Below are 23426 nucleotides of genomic sequence, written 5' to 3' on the forward strand. Positions count from 1 at the left end.
ACTCACATCTGCCAGAACCCCGAATCACAGGATTGCTAACTGTTTAACTACTCAGTCCAAGTGAGTGAGTCAGTTGGGTTAAAGGTCGCTTTTAACAGTATTCCAGTTATATCACGGCGTGTCAGCTTAATGTGGGAGGAAAGCCCCAAGTGATGCAGGTCTCAGACGTTTAGCACTTTGGTGAAACCCACGAGCACAGATATGGTGCTGACAAACCTACAAACATAATTGAGGCGAACCCTAAATCATAGGTTTCTGGCGTACACAATGGACGCAACTCTGCACAGTGAATCGCGGCGCCTTAGATGACTTGGCCACCCGTGCCCCCTTGATGCGGTGTGAATTTTCTCGTAGAATAAATAAAGTGTTGAAATAGGGACCATATACAAGGACCAGGAAAACATTGTGGCTGTTATGCCATGCAAACTATTTTCAAATTAAGTATACTTAATACATGTTGCAAATAGAAGCCATATTTTCCAAATAGAATTATGTGTGTACAGTGACAATGTCGATTAATAGAACACATAGGAATGTACATGGCATAACATTAGTTGTAGATCTTCGTTCCTGTACTTCAAGCAGCAAAGAACTCATTGTGTGTCAAGCATTAAAACTCATTATAATTGCACCCTACTCCATAGCTGTGTTTTGTTGAAAGAAGTGCGTACTTTACTCAATATAATACGGTAAGTGTTTGTTGCAGTGTGAAATACGTGCGCTATTAATCAGGTGTGGATTTTCTCGTAAAATAAATTGCTGAAATAGGAACTAGAATACAAGGATCAGGAAATCATTCTGACTATTATGCAATGCAAACTGTTTTCACAGTAGGAATACTAAATACATAATGGAAACAAAAGCCATACTTTCCAAATAGAATGATTTAGGTACATTGACAATATGAATGAAAAAGAATACAAAGGAATACATATCTGTAGGTACTTCAAGCAACAAAGAGTTCTTGTTGGAAGACATCATTGTGTGTCAAGCTTAAGCATGGCTGTCTTGCAGCTGTAAATCTCCATAGCTGTAGAACTGAATGCGGGACTGGAATACACTGTTTCCAGATTTGAGTATGTTGAAACATACCCCGTCAGAATAGGTATCGTCGTCCCATAATTCCACTGTCAGAGTATCTGCGACTCCGGCGAAAGCAGTGATATGGTAGGAGGCATTTTTTAGAAATAGTGACTCTTTGTTTTCTTCACAATGGATTTTATTCCTGCAAAAATGATCCCCCAGTGCGTCCAGACAGTACTGCAATAACATAGTTGAGGTAACGTACCCGTACGTGCCTTCATCTCGCCTTGGGACTGTGAGCACAAAAGGTTTAACTTGTGCACCCCTACATATCATGTGAGAAGGAGTGGCAAACGGTTCGAACCAAATGTCTGCTTTCTTGTAATATGATCCAAATCTTTCCTTCCAAATTTCAGGGAGAGGACATACCTCTGTGAACGAATCAGAAACAAGTACGGCCTTATCTTTGACAACAGCTATTGGATGGGAAACATCGGGCGATCTCATCAGGAATTCACAGAGGATTGAGGACTTCCCGTATGATGCCAGTTTGCATTCAATCTCTGCGGGGTATTTCGGACTTGGGTTGTACATTTCTTTTGCAATACTGAATTCTCCTGTTAAGAGATGAAGATTATTGTTCTTCTCGAGTTCCTGTGCGTTTAAAAACTGCATACCTTCGTTTTGTTCGTGCATAAGGAATTTTCTACTTTGATATATGGTCTCTTGCACTGCAATAGGGTTGACCAAATCTAGAAGATAAAGAACATATAATCTCAACTCACTTCCTATAACATCTCGTTTCAGAGGGATAATGTGATTTTTGTTGGAGAGCGAAAATATTTTTGGTCACTGATTCAGAACTTATAGTTTGATAATGGTTTCGTAACATAGCTGTATGGTGCGTGTGTGTGTGTGTGTGTGTGTGTGTGTGTGTGTGTGTGTGTGTGTGTGTGTGTATGTGTGTGTGTGTGTGTGTGTGTGTGTGTGTGTGTTAGCTTCAATTTGGGTTTGCGTTGATGGAGGTATAAACGTAGAAGCCAGTGTTCATACAGTGTAACTCTGCTACAGAATTACACAAAATGTGCCTACTGGCTTTCCGCTTTCTTGCCCATGGACAGAATAGGTCTTCAGCAACCCATGCTTGTCGCAAGAGGCGACAATGCTTGTCGTAAGTGGCAATTGACGGGATGGGACGGTCAGGCTTGCTGACTTTGTTGATGCATGCCATGTATGCCATTTGCGTGGATTGATGCTCATGATGTCAATCACTGGATTGTCTGGTCCAGACTCGATTATTTACAGACCGTCGTCATATAGCTGGAATTTTGCTGAGTGCAACTTTAATGTCACCATTACTTCCATAATGTATCAATGACCTCCATAACGTTATGGCCTTCACAACGTAACCATGATCTCCAAAATGAAATCATGATCTCCATAATGCAGCCATGACTTTTTCTTGTAACTATAACCTCCACAATGTAACCATGACGTCTTCATGTAACCATGATCTCCAAAATTAAACCCTAACGTATTCATGTATTCAAGACTTTTTCATGTAACCATGATCTCCACAATGTAACCATGACTTCTTCATGTAACCATGAGCTCCACAATGTATCCCTGGATTGTCTGGTCTAGACTCGATTATTTACACACCGCCATCTTATAGCTGGAATATTGCTAAGGGCGGCGTTAAACAACAAACAATTACACGGGTTTTTTTAATTTTTAAACATGAGTACATCCACACAAAAGTAAGAGTTTGTCTGGTGCCTATTGTCGCATCAAACACTACTCATCCGTTGCGACGGTGACCTGTGAACATGCGAGTCTTGACTAGAAAATCGAGGTATCAAATAAAAAAATATCACGAGCTATGATCCACATAGTGTTGTAGTTATTTCTCCCAATGTCCTATTTCTCATAAATATCAACATTTATTATATACTTCAGTGTAAAAGACTGAGTTTTCTGAAGTTGAGAAAAGTGATATTTTCATTGCAGTGAACATAACACTTGATATTTCACTGCAGTGAACATAACATTTGATATTTCACTGCAGTGAACATAACACGTTGACGGAACTATGTTGGCCTACACGAGACAGCTCGTACACAAACTGTTGATTTACGTCGGTTCAACGTTGACAAGTCATATAAGGACAGATGGTCATTTATGTAGTTAATACCGATTCTTAGCGTTTGTTATTTTGTTGAAAATGATTTGTATTAAACTTTGAGTTTCTCTTCTGATTTGTCAGTCGATACTTTACGTTTCGCAAAGCGCCATTTTGTTACTTGAATTGCGTGTATTCTTTCGCTTCGAACAACCGTCTCATTGATTTGAAATTTATTTTTTGATGAAGTTGATTTTGTATATAATCATATCCAAATTTATACTAAAGAATTTTAGTGACATCAAATATTTTGGGTTACTTTTGTTTATATTTTTTAAGATTTAGCAAAGACGGAACTACATTTTTAGTCGTACTTACAGGGGGTGGAAAACCGTCCATGTGTGTTATGTAGGGAGATTTTACGCTTGAAGGTTTTACATTTGTAATGAAATAATTTAATCTTCCTGCAGACAACTACACCAAAAGTATATAATAAATAGGATATTTCATGTGTCGAGTGAAATATCATGTTTCTCTCATCACGTGACGGGGGGAAAGGAGATATTTTCGTGAAAATATCTCCTTTCCCCCCGTCACTCGGTGAGAGAAACATGATATTTCACTCGACACATGAATTATCCTCTATGTATATCACTGGGGGTGTAATACGAAGTATACCTACTTGTTCGACGGTCGAGCCCATTGTTTGCCAAGCCATGCGGTAACTTTACAATTGTCCGTGTTTTGGATATGGCAGTTCGCCTCATGGGTATCTGTGATGTAAGTCTGAAAGTAATTCATATACAAATGCACAATAATAACACAACACAGTGCTTTACAGAGAGGGGATTCTACAGTGTATCCAAACTATATCTTCAAAACAACTTCTACAGGACAAAAACAAATTTCTTTTCTTTTCAAAGTGAGTGAATGCGTAAAAAGAGATCGAGGAAACAATATCCATGCACGTTGCTGTGTGGCGAATCACTTCCGACGACGATATTAGTGTACCAGAGTGTTTCTGGGAGATGGCTATGTGTTAGGACGAAAGCGTGACAATAGCATCTCACATTTCATCTGACATTACATCAAGACCAGCTTTCGTGAGAAGATCTCCCTGGTGTTCAGCCTAGGCTTATCTTGATTGATTAGTAAAAAGTCTTATAGGTGTTCGGGCAGCTCGGCCCAATTCCACCTTGCCAAAATTAAGGTTTGCTAAGTCCTAGGCTTATCTTGGAAGCTTGACCACAGTTGCGACGAGGTGATTATTATTCTTGTCATAGTCATTTCCACTGCTCTCACATGATATACTACCATTGAATATTGTACTACCACACTACATGTGTACTGTCATTGTGTACACACTATTGTGTACTGCGCAGTAATTTGCTTTGATTTGTAAATTTAGTTAATTTTTCAATACAATTGTTAACTGTATACCAAGTGTTGGTTGTTTGTTGGTTGCACAATAAATTCTTTTACGTACAGATTTCTGAGTTAACATATTGTTTCAATTCGGGAATCGACATGTAACAGTAATTGTACCCACGAGAGGGAATAAAACCTGGACACTCGGCATGATTAACACCTTATCAACGCTTTTAGGAATATTCCATATTAATGGTCACCACACATTGCACCCCATAAAAGGCGTCTATGTTTGTCATAAGTGGCGACTAACGGGATCGGGTGGTCGGACTCGCTGAGGAGAATCGAACGCTGAGTTTTCGGCGTGACGAGTAATTGCTTTAACCTTTAGTGAGCAAAGTGAAGACTAAACATATGCCACATACAATAAAATGATTTCAATTTACAATACAATTAATTATATTTATGAATTTAAATGCCTGTTGTTGTTTTTCCTATTTGACATAGAAAACCTTATTTCAGACCTTAACTCAAATCGATCCAAACCACTTTGGTTTCAAATGTCGTTGATATCACACCAAGAAAATCTTGAATAGGTGACAAATGAAATATGTTTTGACGTGCATGCGAGATATACGTTGTCATAATGTTTGTCATAGACATTGTCACAGCGTCATGCATTGGTTGTATTATCGTCCCTATATTTGTGAAACATTCATCGTCGCAATGCTATGATTAAACGTATTTATGGTTACACAAAACGTTGTAGCAACCAATCTGAGAGTCTACATATTGACGTCATGACAACGTAACCTCCCAACGTTGTACCAACCAATCTGGGGGTCTACATATTTACGACATGACAACGTAACCTCACAACGTTGTACCAACCAATTTGGGGGTCTACAGATTTACGTCATGACAACGTAACATCACAACGTTGAAGCAACCAATCTTGGAGTCTACAGATTTACGTCATGACAGCGTAACCTCACAACGTTGTAGCAACCAATCTGGGAGTCTACAGATTTACGTCATGACAACGTAACATCACAACGTTGTAGCAACCAATCTGGGATTCTACATATTTACATCATGACAACGTAACCTCACAACGTTGAAGCAACCAATCTGGGAGTCTACAGATTTACGTAATGACAACGTAACCTCCCAACGTTGTACCAACCAATCTGGGAGTCTACATATTTACGTCATGACAACGTAACCTCACAACGTTGTAGCAACCAATTTGGAGTCTACAGATTTACGTCATGACAACGTAACATCACAACGTTGTAGCAACCAATCTGGGGGTCTACAGATTTACGTCATGACAACGTAACCTCACAACGTTGTAGCAACCAATCTGGGAGTCTACAGATATACGTCATGACAACGTAACCTCACAACGTTGTAGCAACCAATCTGGGAGTCTACATTTTTACGTCAAGACAACGTAACCTCACAACGTTGTAGCAACCAATCTGGGTGTCTACAGATTTACGTCGTGACAACGTAACCTCACAACGTTGTAGCAACCAATCTGGGAGTCTACAGATTTACGTCATGACAACGTCACCTCACAACGTTGTAGCAACCAATCTGGGAGTCTACAGATTTACGTCATGACAACGTAACCTCACAACGTTGTAGCAACCAATCTGGGAGTCTACATATTTACGTCATGACAACGTAACCTCACAACGTTGTAGCAACCAATCTGGGAGTCTACAGATTTACGTTATGACAACGTAACCTCACAACGTTGTAGCAACCAATCTGGGAGTCTACAGATTTGGGTCATGACAACGTAACATCACAACGTTGTAGCAACCAATCTGAGAGTCTACATATTTACGTCATGACAACGTAACCTCACAACGTTGTAGCAACCAATCTGGGAGTCTACAGATTTACGTTATGACAACGTAACCTCACAACGTTGTAGCAACCAATCTGGGAGTCTACAGATTTACGTTATGACAACGTAACATCACAACGTTGTAGCAACCAATCTGGAGTCTACAGATTTAGGTCATGACAACGTAACCTCGGAACGTTGTAGCAACCAATCAGGAGTTCAGTACATCAGTACAGTAGTTTGGAGTCTAACGACCGCCTCAGCCTCTGGCTGTGTCGCAATTTGGGCCAGCCGGGTTTTAACTAATAATATAAAGTGGGAATTAGTAATAAACGTCTGGCCAAAAAAACTGTAAGAGAGGGGGAGTAAGTTAGGAAATAAGAGCGGTAGAGGGTTGAGAGTGAGTGAGTGAGTGAGTTCGGTTTAACGCCGCTTTTAACAGTATTCCAGTTATATCGCGGCGTGTCAGCTTAATGTGGGAGGAAAGCCCGAAGTGATGCAGGTCTCAGACGTTTACCACTTCGGTGAAACCCACGAGCACGGGTATTGTGCTGACAAACCTAGAAACATAATCGGGGCGAATCGGGATTCGAACCCACAATCATAGGTTTCTGGCGTGCCCAGGGGACGCAACTCTGCACAGCGAATCGCGGCGCCTTAGACGACTGGGCCACCCGTGCCCCCTTAGAGGGTTGAGAAAGACAAGAGGTTGTCAGTTGAGGGATGATAAAAGTCCAAATCCGTAACATAAAATTGTATAGTGAATGTATAGCATAAGTTAATAAATAAATCAGGTAGTCTGATAATTATGATAATTAAGTTGATATAAGTGGAATAGTAAAAGAAAAAAGCAATAACTAGGTTAATCTATGTTAAAAAACGTTCGCCTAGCGGAGGGGGGGGGGGGGGGGGGGTCACGCTTGTGTGGGGGGTCTGGCTTGTGTGCGTGTCACGGGGAGTGTCCTTGACATTGGGACCCGTGCAGATTCCGGGGTAGAATAGGTCTTCAGCAACCCATGCTTGCTGTTAAAGGTGACTATGCTTGTCGGAAGATGCGACTAACGGAATCGGGTGGTCAGGCTCGCTGACTTGGTTGATACATGTCATCGATCCCAATTGCCTGGATCGATGCTCATGATATCAATCACTGGATTGTCTGGTCCAGACTCGATTATTTACAGACCGCCGTAATATAGCTGTAATATTGCTGAGTGCGGCGTTAAACAACAAACCAAACCAAACCAAAAACCTTGACATTATCTAGGTGGCTGGTTTAAAGAGTGTTACCATTAGTGCGTATATGTGTGTATATGTGCATACGTGTGTTGAAATACATACGTGAGTATACTTTTCATGTGAACGCGTACATTCATGTATGGATATTTATACCAGGAGCAAATTTGCATCATGTCTGGAGCAGGTGCGAATGTAAACATAAATTTGCACTGTGTGTACATGCTGCAATGTGAACGTTTATGCCAACGCCAGAGGACGATCGAATTAATATACCCACGGCCAAAAGAAACGTTAACAATAGGCCAATAAGTGGTACACATAAGAAACATCTCTTCTCTATGTACGTCGAGAAGAGATGTTTCCTTTGTGTACCACTTAATGACAAAACCAACAATCAGTCAAATGTTACCACAATGTGTCTTGATTTTTTATCACGATATTCTGCATGTGTTTCCAAACTTTACACGCTGCATGTGTTTCCAAAGTTTACACGCTAATCTTGCACAAGACAAAAGGTGCATCATGAGAAATGGATCTATGACGTCACTTGTGACGTGTTCATGTGCGTCGGCTCACACAGCATACCAGCATGTTCGTTTGTGCGTCGAACCAATCTAATATTTCTTGAAAGCGAGTATTTCTTCATACATTAACCAACATATCTAGTACTCGCGTTTCTGTTGTCGATGAGTATATATCTGTTGATTTACCAACATCAAACAAATTGCCAACACTTCTGTATTCTGAAGTTACCAGCGTTTATGCATGAACACTCTTCAAAAAAAGAAACGCACAGGTAGCATGTAGTTCATTGAACCTGACTACACAAAGAATCCGATATATCAATTGGATACAGGCTATTGGAAAATGTTGGTGGCCTGATATTCGACAAGCGGTGCGTAAAAATGCAGCCATTGTCGATTTGCAATGTCTTAAACGGCATTGCTTTCATCCTTGTTACAATGTGTCATTGAGGAAAACGGTAAAGCAAAATGCACGTGCAAGTTATGGCATTCGTAACTCGTGGTAGTGGTTATATAAAGTCAAGCATAAGCCAATAATTTATCATTCAGTTGTCAACATTTATCAAGTTGGAAAATGCCACGACACAGCGCTGCGTGTTGCACGCCGCCTCCACGTCTACCACAGCACCATTTGCCGCCTTTGGGACCGATACACACAGTTTAATTCCACTGCAGACCGTTCGAGAACCGGCCGACAAAGAGTTACCACCCCTGCACAGGATCGCTACATTCGACTGTTCCACCTAAGTGCCACAGCTACGGAAGCTACCCTGCTGCCCTTAACTTGCACCACCGCCTCCATGGTCTTGTGGTAGAGCGTCCGCCCGGAGAGCGGAAGGTCCGGGGTTCGATCCCCAGCCGCGTCATACCAAAAGACGTTAAAAGATGGTACTTGTTGTCGGCATTAAAGGGCTAAAGCGCGGAGTCAGTATACTGTGTCTGAGTGGGTTATTCATGTTAACCTGCGGCATGATATCTCAGTGAGCTAGCACTATAAATCGGCATCAGTCCGGACTAGTACAAGCAGCCACACAAACACACACACGTACATGCACGTCGCTATATAAGTGCAATAATCTTGGACGCGACGTTAAACCCCATTTCACCTCACCTCACCTCACCTCACCTTAACTTGCAATGAATATTAGTAGTGATCATGACACTATAACAAAGACAAGATTATAGAGGAGTATATTACACTTCACATATTTGCTAATACTCCTTAAAGTACTCACCTTGACCATATTGTAGCGGAAAGGCTCATGATAAATATTATCTGCATCCACTCCAATCAAATCAGCAGCCAAAATGAACGTGGAATAGGATTTGTAACTTACTCTTATATATACCGGTGATAAATCGATAATTTCAACCACGGTGTCAAAGTTTCTAATCTGCCAATCAAAACTGTGGGTGTGTCCCTGTGATGTACCAACCAATGAGAAAACCGACGGAACATAGGTCATGTACTCGGACGCATCCAACAAACTATTATTGTAGGGGGTGTGGGGTGTGTGTGTGTGTGTGTGGGGGGGGGGGGGGGGGGGGGGGAGGGAGGGGGGGGGGGGGGGGGGGCACGGGTCGCCTAGTCGTCTAAGGCGCCGCGGTTCGCTGTGCAGAGTTGCGTCCCTTGGCCACGGCAGAAACCTATGATTATGGGTTCGAATCCCGGTTCGCCCTAATTATGTTTCTAGGTTTTTCAGCAGCATACCCGTGCTCTTGGGTTTCACCGAAGTGGTAAACGTCTGAAACCTACATCACTTCGGGCTTCCCTCCCACATTAAGCTGACACGCTGTGATGTAACTGGAATAATGTTAAAAGCGACGTTAAACCACACGTCATTATATGCCAAATGTTAAAAATGTATGCTCATAAAATAAATTGTTTCCATGTTTTCCAAATGGCGCTAAAACAAAGCAGAATGAATGAATTTTATGTGATCAGTTTGCGAGTGGTTTGCTATTGGATATATAAAAAACGAAGCTTCAACTGTTTCAATAGGTTTTGAAAGTGATGCAACTGGATTGATTATTTACATAAACCCCAGGGGCGGTCGGGTAGCCTAGTGGTTAACGCGTTCGCTCGTCACGCCAAAGACCCGGGTTCGATTCCCGACATGGGTACAATGTGTGAAGCCCATTTCTGGTGTTCCCCGCTATGATATTGCTGGAATATTGCTAAAAGCGTCGTAAAACCACACACACAAACACACACACACACACACACACACACACACACACACACACCAAACGTGCTGAAATAGTAGTGGGAATGGTTGTCTGCCATACAACATATCTACAGAGTTCCAGACGTTTGAAGTGAGTGAGTATGGTTTACGCCGCTTTTAGCAATATTCCAGCAATATCACGACAGGGGACACCAAAAATGGGCTTCCCGCACTCTTTTAATGTAATTATTTTAGATATTTGGCAAAAAGTGGTTTTACATCTATATCAAGTTTCTTTTTTTTGAAGAGTATATTATGTTTGATATCAACCTTCAAATGACAAGATTTATTTGGCAATATAAACCCTAAAATGATTAAAATGAAATGTAATTTTGATCAAATGCAATATTGGTTATTGGTACAGTCTGCACGTAAATACGTTAAATACTTGATGTATGTCTATGTCAGTGGCTTATATTTCATAATTCAATTAGATATTTATTTGAACTTAATTGACTTTTTGTAACATTATAGTTAATATTGTGCTATTGAACTAACCTTCAATATATTATAAATATTTTTTCATATTTTAAGATAAATACTGAATCCTTTCTTTTTTCATTTTCAGTCGGGGATTAAATGTTTATTCAAGCTGGTTGGCTGTTGTAATAACCCAAATCAGAAGCTGACAGCTAATTCAACTCGTCAACATATCATATCTGTTATTGATGCTAGCAAGACCAGAAAGGATGACCTACATTTAGTAATTGAAAAAAATAAATCTTCTTCCGATGTTATTGAATTATTTTACAAAACAAATGTGTTTCTACCTACACATCAAAGTTGGTTGGTTTGTTGGTTTGTTGTTTAACGCCGCACTCAGCAATATTCCAGCTATATGACGGCGGTCTGTAAATAATCGAGTCTGGACCAGACAATCCAGTGATTGATATCATGAGCATAGATCCACGCAATTGGGATCGATGACGTGTATCAACCATGTCACACATCAAGACTCACCGTCATTTTGACGTCACTTCACGAGGCAACAGGCTAAACTTTTCAGCAGTCGCTCTAATTGTTTTTAACTGTAATATTGCTTGTGACAACATTAATTTGCAACGTTGTTGTTACGTTGTGGAATAGGGCCCGTAAGTCTCGCGAAGCGCTACTTCCGGTACCAGCATTTCCAATACTGCCATGCCAATACTCATGAACTAGTTCTGCTTTCGAAATGCGCCACCGCCAAAGCTAACTCTGTAGACGGGACCAAGTATACTACCACGCTTGGATGTCACCGCTGTCAGAGGCGGATACAGCTTTTTTGAAAAGGGGGGTGCACAACTAAGATCTATTTATAGTCTTTGGTGGTAATTTATACAGAAATAAAGATTTTTTTCGAAATAAAAAGGGGGGTGCTTACCCCCGCTACCCCCCTCTGTATCCGCCCATGGCTGTTGGCAGTCGTAAAAGTTTACTTATTTCGGAATAATATGATCAGTTATTTGTCATTCCTGCAAGGTTTATTGGTTTCTGACTGGCAACTGACAACCATAGGACCGTTCGTAAAGGTATGTGTTCTTTTCTTTACCTTTAAAATAATTTTAACAACCAGTGCGGTACTATCGTTCAGACGTGTAATTATAGTCTCAGTGGACAGTGTTTTATGATTACGGAGGATGTGTTACGTGTTTCTGTGATGTTAGATTATTTATGAAGATGTTAGTACTAATAGGTAGGCCACATTATCCAACTTACCGTGGTATTCTGGTATCTGACAGCATGAGCAGTGTCATTGAAGCCATGCCTTTGACAGTTTGAATAGGCATTAAATTACTAGGCAGGATTTGGGGGATAAAATTTGGAAAATCTATGCTATAAACATATTTATAAACATGAAATTTATTTTAGGATATTCTATTAATTTATTTTTTTAGAATTATAGTACTTAATAAACCAGTCATATGTTTGAAACTTAAATTTAAAAATGCATTATATTTGGTCATATTTACTGTCACACACCTTTAATCAAGTAAATAATCTTCCGTTATGGCATTTTTTAAATATGTTTATTTTGTGAAGGAGGGTTTTATGCAATGTAGAAAGCATGTGCATAAACTGTTGTGTAATTATCAAAATTAGTTTGTATACTAATTGTGAATAGATATAATAACATGCAGAGTTATTATTACTTGCACTTTGGTAGGCTTGCACTTTAGTTTTACTCTCACCTAAATGTAAAGGATGACAAAAATTAAGGAAGAAATAAATTAATCAAAGCCTAACCTGTAAAACACACATATCCCTTGATTTCGAATTCCATTCGAATGTACATTATTATGGGCATAATGAAGGTATGTCAGTCAAAAATAATGGTATTATTTTACTTGCATAATTCATTTAAAGACCTCTTAGTCTTAGATGGTTTCAGGTTTTTGCAAAAAGTAACTGCTGTTAGTTTTCCATATATATATTCACAGTGATATACTTATTTATCAAATTGTGTAGATATTATTTTTTAAGTTCAGTGATGAATAAAACTGGTGTTGGACAATGGTAATTTTACACTGTGCATGTACTTGACGTCTTAGTTCTATGTTGTTGCTCTGTTAACCATGTGCAGAACATGAATGGGTTTTTTCTTGGTTATGCAGGAGTGAATTACTGCTGTACGGCAACCAAAAGATGAGGCAGCATCCAGCATACAGCAACTTCAAGTCAGAAAATGCAAGACAAATACACTGAATTATGGAGGCGATCACATGACATGTCCTACATTAAGAAAGATACTTTCAAACAAATAAAGTGCAATTTTATTCTTAAGGAAGAAATAAAACGTGTGTTACACCACTGCAGACTGTGATTGATAGCATGGGAAAGATTAACTGTGACGAATAGTTGTGTTTTTTTAAATAATTTTTCTGGTTGTGAGGCTCAAACGATCCAAGTTAAAAAAGTCCAAAACATTACTGCCTTCAACTTATCACTCAGTGAACACTGATGAACACAATTTGGTACAACAACATTGACTTGATGCAGAGATAGAAACAATTGTACCTATTTTTCATTTAGTTTTGTGTTTCAGATATTCTGCCAATAAAGCCAAGTTAAACAAATGAGGTGACTGACATTTCACATTTTCCAGCATCCATATGGACCAATCTGTTTTAAGAATACTGGTCAAGAATAATGTGTATTGGCTATTGTCCAATGAATCAGTGTATTTGCACTGAAACCCTTATACAACAGATGAAAAATCAAGACATGTTGATATTTCAACAAAGAATTAATTTGAAAAAGCAACAACTGTTAATCCATTGGTTATGTTTAATTTTCATTTATGAGCATCTGTTGTATTTTCAAGGAAGATTTTGACCCATAAACTGAAAAACTAGTATATTCACTATCAATTCAGTATCATGGCTGATACCATAAATATTTAAAAAAACTCTCTTTTGTATGGCATTACCCACACTTAAAAAAACAAAAAATAAGCTTTAGATTTATTCAGTAATTTTATTACCAGGTCATGATTACTCTCAAACTATTTAACATTCTTGACAAATATTCCCAAAAGCTAAGCCTGAATCAATTACTGTTCCAGTGTGAATTGGAATATTTTCAACAGCATGCACTGTCACTAGTGTCAGTATCTAGATTCACACTGGACTTGATATGAGAGTCCCAAGATGTTCTGCAACACAATGTTGATGACAAGTATGTCCTATTCCAGCAAGTGTCCAGTGTCCATGGTGTATTCTGATGGTCACAGAAATCATTTACAGAACCATGACTTTAAATAGGACTTTAATATGTTTACAACTGTATACACAACAAGAGTTGTTCTTTCATAGGCAATGTATTGCTTGACCACAAAATATTCAAAAATCTGAAGATCTGTTACAGTCCGAGATGCTTTCTCCCCTCAAACATGGAAAGCTGGTCCAACTGCAAAAGATAGATAACTCTTATGAGAACATATAACCTATACTTCTAAAATACCAACAATTTCTTACAATGCCAACATCAAGATATAATATATAAATTCAGCATGTACATTGTATCTTCAACTGAATATGCTGAACAAATGCTAAATGGGGTTTAATGATCAAGTCTATTCACATCATACAGAATACATTTAAGTGAGGTCATCTTTCAGAGATCTTAAAAACAAACACTGCAAGGATTTAATCATCATTATTTACGAATTAGATTAATAGTTTGTGAAAAAAAACTGATTCTTCAGCGCACATAAAATTGGCATCATGATATTGGCACATATCAATTGTCATCATGATATTGGCACATATCAATTTTATTAACACCAGAGACCATATCTATTTTATGGTCTCTGTTCACACAGGCACCCCTATAAATCTCTTTGAAAAAAACACATTTTTACTCAGATATAGTACAAGTATTGACAAGAATTCATAACAATTTATATTGCCAACTTGCACATAATAGGCCTTCTTATACCTATAGTTTGTGTCATCTACCCTGGACGCATAAATATAATGACGTTCCTTGTCATGCTGAACATTTCATATTGGAAAAAGGCTCAGGATAGATGTAATGGAAATTTTCAATAACATTGTATCATGCATAAATTGGAAGCATATTGCAATTGCAAATACCATCTTTCTTTTTTGACAATAAATAACAACAAATTCAATCAAACGAGTCACAGCACCGTTGTGCGACTGTTTAGGCTCATATTTCAACGCCATCATCACTGTACGTGTGATGATTAACCGATCAACACTGACAATTATACCAGCCTATCAGAAGTGTGAGAAAAGTGAAAACTTACCTCAATATTTATGAATGGGTAGCGGCCAGTTTGACATCGACAACACTGCAACTGCTTTGACAAGCCAACACTTTCTATTGATGCCACATAACTCGAGTGTTGTAATGCCATGTTTTTCGAAGCTACACCAGAGTGTTACGAATATGTTTAGCCGAGCCCTGTCCGACGTAAATCTTGCCGCGAGACGTTGTTTGTCACCGGAAGTACTAAACAACGTAACGTTTCGAACAGTCCGTACTTACACCCCCAATAACGTTACAATGTAACGTAATACTAACGTTGTCATAGAGATACGCAATTACGTTCTGGAAATTTTAGTATTAAGAGATGAAAATTCAAATGCCGAATATACAGCAAGGTAATGCATTACTGCCTTGGTATTCTGACAAATTCATGTTGATTTTGATAAAACAGTTCTATTCCTTTATGACTATCGAGAAGCAAACTCTATAACGTTTCACCGACGTTTCAGAAACGTAGTTAAAAAACGTTGTGTGATGACCGATGCACAACGTTTTCACAACGTGAATGTGCAACGTTGTTATAACGTTGTGAAATAACGTTGCATGTTGACGTTATAATAACGTTGTGACAACGTTATATCACGACGTTACCAATCCACAACCTTTCCACAACGTTGTGACAACGTTGTGTGTTAGCTGGGCCCCTCTTTCGATAGGTCCTATGGCGATGTTCCCATCGGCAGCGCTGAGTCTCGGCAGTTTCGAACTTGTAAAAATGTTGACAATTGAATGATAAATTATTGGCTTATGCTGGCCTTTTTATTGACCTTTTTCACACTTTCGCCATCTTGGATCGAAAAAGAGGCTTGTAGAGCATAGCGCCATGCACTGTGAGTCGCATCAGCTGATAGGGAACAGACAGCATGTTGTGCATTTCACAAACAAAAAATGGTATCCTCTGTATCTAATACAGAAGATATTTCACATTTAATCATGAGGTCCAACTAAAATATGCCTGTAATAAACTGGAATTAGCATTTTGCTGTCAGGATCCCGGGAGTGAATCGAAAGGTGCATTTCGAGATACGTATTTAAGAAATATATTGTTTTATCATAACCTCGTCGGCATATAGGTTCAATGTGACAGTACATTCAATGACAGAAGTTTTGTTTCGTAAATGAACCGCATAACATGAACCACGTCAGTGTACTTTTGCAAATTTGCTCAGTCAATGCGTGGCTTGGCGAACTCGAGATCGTCGATCATGTTTATTTCACGTTTCATAGTGGTGTTTGCTGCACAACGCACTATCGTTTTGCCATGAGTCCAGTTGACAAAAGACACTTTTTCTGCTATGATTTTCATCTAAACATATTACGATGTAAATGAAATTAGTTCACGAAATAACTCGTGTGTCAAAATAAATATTCAGAAAGGGCGATAACTCCATTCAGTGTGTACAATGACAGATGATACTTTACTTGTTCTTCAAACATCACTTACTTAACCGATTATTGCGGATTGAGATTGCATCGTGGAGGAAGGAAGCTACTAATACATTTATCCTGAATAGTTTGAAAATGTCTTGATCAGATATGGGTACAGATAAAATAACAAAAGATGAAAAGGAATCGACTTCAATTGGTAATCAAGCCAAGATAAAATATATGTATCGGTACAAATAATGGTGATGGAACAATCTGGATTTCTCATATTTAACAAAGAAAAACAAACCGAAATGTTCATGTCTTTATTTCTCACAATATAAGTTTTCAAAACTTAACATGGACCGGGTGTCTTTGTCAGTCAAAAGCATTAAATTCCAGGAGAAAATATTTTTCTTGCTTGTAAACAAATGGTACAATGTGCTTTTTTAGGTGTCTGATAAATATTGGCCATGTTGTTTTGTGAGTGAATAAGGCTTTTCACTTCCTCGTCCTATTTAAGTGAAATGTGACAGGAGGCACATTTGTTTATTGAATGAATATGGCTTTCACATCCTCGTCCTTTGACAGGACGCACATTGTAACCAGTGTGTTACTGTCAGCAGAAAGCTCCTCCAGACATCCATCACCGGATACTAGTACTTCATTGTGTTGATTCTCTGGACTCAAAGCCTGAAATGAAAAATTCAATAATATTGTAATAATATTTCTACTTCCATAAAAACAATGCATATTCACCTTCTCTCAAAATATTGCTTATTTAGAAAACAACATTCTTCTGAAATAGAGAAGTTTAAGGAAAATTAATCACAGTGTGTAATACATGCTACTTTAGAACAATCTTGAAGGCATCAATTCATCTGATATGTCTAAAACTCAAACAGTTTATTCTGTATAAACAGTAAACACAACAGATGCATCAATTTAATGACAGTGTACTACATCTCTTTATATCAATGTCACACAGAAATTCACTCTTGTTTTAATGAAACACGTTTTGATATTTGTATTACCGGTATGTATTTAATCATGAAATACTTTGTTAGTCTGACCATGCTGAAAACATACTTTCGCTAGAGAGTAATAGCATGAAGAAGATTTTTATTAAAATCAGGTGAGATATCACATACTGTCACACCTACAGTCAGTCTTCCTCATTGACACTATGGTTTTCTGAGTAAGGTCATGAAGATCACAAAGAAAATATAAGACTTGCATTGTTTTTGTCAAATGAAAAGTTTATCTCTTCTTGTGGTTTACTAATTAAAAGTTGATATCTTGACTTAAAATATTAACTTTGTCAGATCACAAGATGAGATTAATTCATGCTATCATCGTTATTTGACAAGGAAAACAAATTTCTTCTATGTATTTATATTTCTTTATATTTCTCGTTTTGATTGAATTATAAAGATTATCAACATGATCACACCACTTGACTTTATTGAAATTAACTAAAGTACTAAAGATTGTTAACAATAGCAAAATATTACATCATAACAATATAATTATTGCAACACAGTAAGCACAACTATATTCTTACATATAAATTGATATGATTAATAATCAGTAATACATGGCAATTGCCATGGCAAAAGGTCAATAGCCACTACCACGAGTTACGAATGCCATAACGTGCACGTGCATTTTGCTTTACTGTTTTCCTGAATGACATTTCTGAACAAGTCTGAAAACAATGCCGTTTAAGACATTGCAAATCGACCATGGATGCGTTTTGACGCAACGTTTGTCGAATATTAGGCCACCAACATGTAGGAGATAAACATACTGTGATTTCTCTGTAGACCTAGCTAGGTTACCTGTAGCAGCCTGGGGTTTCAAACGTACATTTAGCGCGGTTAGATCTACAGGTAACCTAGCTCTACATTGAAAACACAGTATGTTTATGTCCATTCTACTATGACAAAATAAAACGTGAACTGTTACTCAAATATTCTGAGTGAAGCGGCCTGGGTTCAGTCACATGTCTTGAGTGGGTTATCGATCTGAATTACGGAATCAGCGAACACAATATGGCGCTGTATAATCAAGCAGTTTCTTCACACCCTAATATATGACAGGCAGGTGTGTGTGTGTGTGTGTGTGTGTGGGGGGGGGGGGGGGGGGGGGAGATGGGATACATTTTTAAAGAATTGGGATCATTATGTCAAGTGCAAAAATGTACAAAAGCGTCAAAAGTTAAAATATCGTGAAAAACGGAACATGTGGGTTCAGTAGTTTCAGAGAAGTACATGTCGAGAGCCTCACGCCATATTTGCTTAAAGATTCCTAAACAAAACCTGTCACCTCATAAGGTGACCACATTGCCCACCAAGTTTTCAAGTCTCTGGCCCCTAATCATTGGAGAAGAAACTTTCTCAATGCCGCCACAATGGAATTCTAACTTTGATGCCTAGAACAAACATGAACCAAAATCCGGTAACAAACATCCAGGTACAATTTCAGCTGAATCCATCAAGCCATTTTGGAGAAGATGAAAGTGTGAAAAGTTTATGTTCGCCGACGGAAATCAGGTGAGGTTAGAACAAACGTTGACAACAAACTTGATCATAGTGTGGCATCATCAAAACCGAAATAAAAGCTTGCTTTGCATTTTATGTTGGTTATGTTGTTAACGTAGAACAGTAATTAATTATATTTATTCCATATAAATCGGATGTTGATTTTGTTTCTTTCGCAGGTACCGGAATGTTTCTTGAAGAGCCAAAAATGTGGCCCGCAATGTTCTGCCACGAGATACGCCCTTTTTCTACCATGATCTGCTCGTCATGCTTCACTTTGTACTGCACCTGAACAAATAAATGGAAGCCTTTTTGGGCTATTTTGTAATATTTTTTCTTGAGACTTCAAGATGTTATTTACCTACAGTTATGATGGCTGGTTGGTTGGTTGGTTTGTTGTTTAACGCCGCAATCAGCAATATTCCAGCTATATGACGGCGGTCTGTAAATAATCGAGTTTGGACCAGACAATCCAGTGATTAATATCATGCGCATCGGTCCACACAATTGGGATCCATGACATGCTTCAACCATTCAGCGAGCCTGACCACCCGATCCCGTTAGTCGTCTCTTACGACAAGCATAGTCGCCTTTTATGGCAAGCATGGGAAAGAGCATGCTCCATTGTACCTTAAAAGTGGGATTTTGCTAGACATTAATATAAATTTAACTGTTGAAAAGTTGAAGTAATCCAATTTGCCATGTATTGCGGTCACTGTATTGTCAATCTTCATGAGGCAAAGTGGCTGATCAAAAAAAAAAATGCAGCAAAGAGGGTTTGGGTGATCCTGGCACAGTCAGGCTGGTTAGGCTCATCATCAGCTCAGGGCCCTTGCCCCCTCTACACGCAGCCCAGACAGCGAATGGGACTTCTCCCAGGGAGCGCTGCCTAGTCAAACCCACCCAGAACTCTTCGGAGAATGTGAAGACTCCCTAACACTGCATCCTTCTGTATTACCCAGATTGTCAGAAGGGCTGTATTCCTGGTAGTAAACCCGGGTACTCTCCAAATGTCAGTCAACAGATTGGGAGGTACCAAACCTAAGGCACCGAGAACAATGGGGAGTCGGACAACTTGGTACTTGGGATGCAAGCGTGACATTTCGAAAGCTTTGTCTGAAGGGACAGAAAATTAAATAATATATATGCTCTCAATGGATTTATGAAAAGGGATAAGATCAGGTTTGTTGGCCTGGATATGTCGAAATTTTGTATTTATCATTGTCCATGACGCTCTGTACATATTCTTCTAAATTGGCGGTCATCTTTATTTTTTTGCAGATTTGTCAATAGTCGAAAAAGTTCGGTAGTTGTGATTATCTTTTTAGAAACATAATATGGCTATTTCGCAATACAACACATGCTTTTTTTCATCAAAACATTGAACCAGTCGTCTAAGGCGCCGCGATTCCCTGTACAGAGCCAGAAATCTATGATTGTGGGTTCGAATCCAGGTTCGCCCCGATTATGTTTCTAGGTTTGTCAGCACCATAACCGTGCTCGTGGGTTTCACCGAAGTGGTAAACGTCTGAGACCTGCATCACTTCGGGCTTTCCTCTCACATTAAGCTCACACGCCTTGATATAACTGGAATATTGTTAAAAACGGCGTTAAACCCAACTCACGAACTCACTTATTTTAAAAAGACAAAATCAACTACGTGGAGATTTTACGTGCGCATCATTAAATTTACACGCGGTTTCTGAAACTACATTACACAAGAATTTTCACATACTGAAGATATTATATACAAAATATAGCATAAGGTACATCCAAAACATTTTGAAAAGGTTCTTAACAATATACACTATAGATGGCTGAAGTTCGACCTGATATAGCATGCTGAAAACCAATGTGGGGAACCAACGGGACCAATGTTCTAAACTAGTACTTCAGGTCTCAAGCGAAGCGCATGATTGCGAACCACTAATATATCACTGTTGCTTACGGCACATTAACATCGAATGAGTGAGTGAGTATGGTTTTACGCCGCGTTTAGCAATATTCCAGCAATATCACAGAAATGGACTTCACACATTGTACCCATATATCGGGAATCGAACCAGGGTCGTCGGCGTGACGAGTGAACGCTTTAACCACTAGGCTACCCGATCGCCCCTGACATCGAATGAGAATCGTTAGAGTCATATATATTGTGGAAAATGGAAATAAAAGCGACAGAACCCTTTCCATATTCATAAGAAATATCTGCCAATCGATTTTAGGATTCCGACCATATAGTGAGTGAGTGAGTGAGTTTGGTTTTACGCCGCTTTTAGCAATATTCCAGCAATATCACGGCGGGGGACACCAGAAATGGGCTTCACACATTGTACCCATGTCGGGAATCGAACCCGGGTCTTCGGCGTGACGAGCGAACGCTTTAACCACTAGGCTACCCGACCGCCCTCCGACTATATAATTAGCATGTGTTTATGAATCACTATCAAATAGTGATGATACCAGGTGTTCGCGAAAAGGTGAGCGTGTCCTGCCTCTCCGGTGGCACCAATCATAAACACATGCAAAGGAAAGTCAATTGTTCAACTGAAGAACCACGGAATATGTTACAAGTCAAGGAGGGGTCGTTCTTGTCAATGGAATTCGCCGGAACAGTACAAAACATTCGACATAACCGAGAATTCATAGTTCGACACAAAGGTGTTCTACTACGCGTCTTCTATTCATTTGTTATTATTTCAGGCATAGGTTTAATGTAACACTTCTTACTATTACAATCGACAAACTCAATCTATAAATGGGTCATGTTAAGTGATGTGTCAAGTACTTGCAAGTAGGGTTGTTCGTTGATGTATTCATTCTCTATATTTTTTATAAAATATGTCCTGTGTGAGTGAGAGTGAGTTAAAATTTAACGTCGCATCGGCATTATTTCAGCCATATAGCGACGAGACCAAGTTAATATATTTACAATTCAGTCATTAATGTTCAAAGTTCTTTTTAAAAACAAGTTGTAAAACATATTTGAGCATACTATATTTAGAAACAATTTATGAAACATATTCGAGCATAACAATATCATATATACAGTTAAAAACTCGCTGGGGCTCATGGGGACTTACAGTACCTCTGTTTCCTGCATGAAACCCCAGCAGGATTTACGTCATCACTTTAGCCACTGGTTGTTGTGCACAATGCTAGCCAATATTAAAAAATACTCATCAATGAGTTGGCTTAAAAACACTGGTTGATGATAGTTACATTGATTATTATAGGATTACGTGTCACACATGTAGGAGGACAATATTTTTACGGTACTTTAACCTCCTGGACAGAGCCTTCAATAATGTCAGTTGCTAATAGCATCACATCACATTTAAAAACAAGTATTTATTTATTCACATACATATTTAAAATTTATTATACAGACCAATTTCTTTCGAGTAATTTATGATGAGATGCCCGCTGACGCGGGAAAAGAGATCTTTTAGATTTACACTTTGATAATGTGAATCCCTTGCGATTGCAAAGTCCACACAGTCTAGTTATATATGCTTGACGGTGAACCTTTCATCACAAGGAATACACTTAGGAGGTTCGTCCTCTTCTGTCTTAAGCAGATATCCGTGTGTAAACCGACTGTGGCCAATACGACATCGTCGTAAAACGACCTCGTCATGTCTTGACTGACAACCCAAGTAGGTATGACCGATTGTTGGTTTTAATTCATAAAGTTTATTGCTTCCTATCTGGGTGTCCCACCTCTTTGGCATGAGATCCCGAGGATAACTTTTAATAGTTGGTTTGACATCGCTGTACGGGATAAGTACTGGATACATCAGTTTGTCAAGAGCTGCTTTACCCGCAGCATCGGCTTTTGAGTTACCTGTTATGCCAACATGACTTGGTAACCAGCAAAAGACGATGTCGCATTGGTTAGTTGAAAGATCATTGAAAAGTTCTAAAATGTCTAGGATTATAGGATGTTTGAGGAGACACTTTTAAGTGTCTGAAGGCATGACAATGAATCAGAGAAGATGATGATTTTTTTAGATTGGTTTTGATGTTTGATGTAGGTCAAAGCTGTAAAAATAGCTTTGGCCGCGGCAGAAAAAAATTGAACTCGAATCTGGTATTCTTAAGGAGACAGTTCTGGATCCAGTGATTGGTTATAAGATTGTTGATATACCAACGGATTAGTTTCTGACTTTTTTTAGTTGGGTTAGAGTGAGGTCTACTTCTGGCTTCACCATCTGCCAGGGAGGAGAAGACAGAAGACCGCAAGGTGATATTATATTTAGATCAATTTTAGCTGCAGTGATGTGTGGCTGAATTCTGATTCCAAGTGGTGGAACCAGGTTTGATAGATTTCGAAACAGGTTTTCATACTGAGGGTGGAAAACACAATTGTATGCTGGA

General features: G+C 38.9%; 1 protein-coding gene across 1 annotated transcript; it reads right to left on the reverse strand.

The window, feature by feature from the left end:
• Positions 1-286: 286 nt before the first annotated feature.
• On the reverse strand, positions 287-9436 carry LOC125375874. The gene is made up of 3 exons (XM_048386791.1): positions 9370-9436; positions 3828-3931; positions 287-1775 (listed from the first exon to the last, which is right to left on the reverse strand). The coding sequence occupies exons 1-3, from the start codon at positions 9414-9416 to the stop codon at positions 994-996; spliced, it is 933 nt and encodes a 310-aa protein (XP_048242748.1). The 5' UTR covers positions 9417-9436; the 3' UTR covers positions 287-993.
• Positions 9437-23426: the final 13990 nt, after the last annotated feature.

Source organism: Haliotis rufescens, unplaced genomic scaffold, assembly GCF_023055435.1.
Source record: "Haliotis rufescens isolate VD_foot unplaced genomic scaffold, xgHalRufe1.0.p SCAF_60, whole genome shotgun sequence".
Classification (NCBI taxonomy): Eukaryota; Metazoa; Mollusca; class Gastropoda; order Lepetellida; family Haliotidae; genus Haliotis; species Haliotis rufescens.

Bases quoted from the DNA above. Each gene is read 5' to 3' on its own strand.
- LOC125375874 (XM_048386791.1), bottom strand. From the start codon at position 9,416: ATGCAGATAATATTTATCATGAGCCTTTCCGCTACAATATGGTCAAG. The intron at 3,932-9,369 runs GTGAGTACTTTA...AATTACTTTCAG, and splicing joins TCCGCTACAATATGGTCAAG to ACTTACATCACAGATACCCA. The intron at 1,776-3,827 runs GTAGGTATACTT...TTTATCTTCTAG, and splicing joins TGGGCTCGACCGTCGAACAA to ATTTGGTCAACCCTATTGCA.